This window comes from Gregarina niphandrodes, assembly GCF_000223845.1.
Source record: "Gregarina niphandrodes unplaced genomic scaffold scaffold00025, whole genome shotgun sequence".
Lineage (NCBI taxonomy): Eukaryota > Apicomplexa > Conoidasida > Eugregarinorida > Gregarinidae > Gregarina > Gregarina niphandrodes.
In genome coordinates this window covers 78,590-79,596 of record NW_011645794.1, presented here as the reverse complement: position 1 = coordinate 79,596, position 1,007 = coordinate 78,590, and the positions used below count along the sequence as shown (strand labels likewise).

Here is a 1,007-nt window from a genome sequence, read left to right as displayed (position 1 = left end):
GTGTGGTAGATGGGGGGTGTTCTATAGGCCCTGGTGAAGTGATGACGGAGTCGTATGGAGAGTCGTCCGAATCCTTTGGAGCGAGGTTGCCTCCTGCCTACCCAATGTACCGACGGAAATCTCCTAGCGCGAAGCAGGAGTTCAAAGCGGCCAGTGACAAGTTGGATGCGTTGACGAGGAAGCTTACTCTGATTCACCGGTCGCTGGTGGAAGACCAGCAAGGGTGCGAGGAGGGGAGGGCGGGTGTGTGTGACGGGAGCCGTGAGCTAAGTCGGAGCGCGGGGGTGGTTGGTCGAGGGGGGTTAGATTGTTCGTCAAGTGGTAGTGGAGCCCGCGAGAACATTGCCGGGCCCTCCGCTCAGACCATGGGCCAGCAACCCGTGGGTCTTTACCCGGGAACGCCCTATGTAGTCCGTACGAATGTCCCTAATGAGCCTACGGACTTGGAGCTCAAAATACAAATTCTGGAACAGAAGGTGAAGGACATGAATCAGATGGTTATAAAAAGCATTGCCGACTTGAGAGATCAGGCTGTCCATGAGACGGCGGCAGTGGCTAATCAATGTAGCAGTATTCTTGAACAAGTGAATTCTATAGACACTCGCCTCAACAAGGTGGAACAAAAGATCGACCACCAAACTGATTACAGACTTTTGTCTATTGAACACGAAGTAAATAGGTTAGATAACAAATGTACATCAATCGCTACCGATACCGTAACGGAGTCATCCGTACAGAGTCAGCGAATTGATTCCCTACGGAGGGACTTGGATAGAATTATGGATTACCAAGCGATTGTAGTTAAAACAATTGCCAATGATTTAAAGGTAATGTATAGGGGACATTTGGTCACCGTTCTGGGTGCCATTACTGTCGTGATATTTCTTTAGGAATGTCGTCAGTTGATCCTTAGTGTCCGTCCTCATTAACTGACGCCCCAGTGTCCCTCCTCATGCCCCGTTCTCATTAAATTTAATCTCGAGCACGCGGCAACGAGCACGCGGAAA

General features: G+C 50.3%; 1 protein-coding gene across 1 annotated transcript; it reads left to right on the top strand.

Annotated features, from left to right (window-relative positions):
• Positions 1 to 104: 104 nt before the first annotated feature.
• Positions 105 to 890, top strand: GNI_111140 (hypothetical protein; the record flags this gene model as incomplete). The annotated part of the gene is made up of 1 exon (XM_011133197.1): positions 105 to 890. One exon carries the CDS (start codon positions 105 to 107, stop codon positions 888 to 890), a length of 786 nt encoding a protein of 261 aa, XP_011131499.1.
• Between the last annotated feature and the right edge of the window lie 117 nt (positions 891 to 1,007).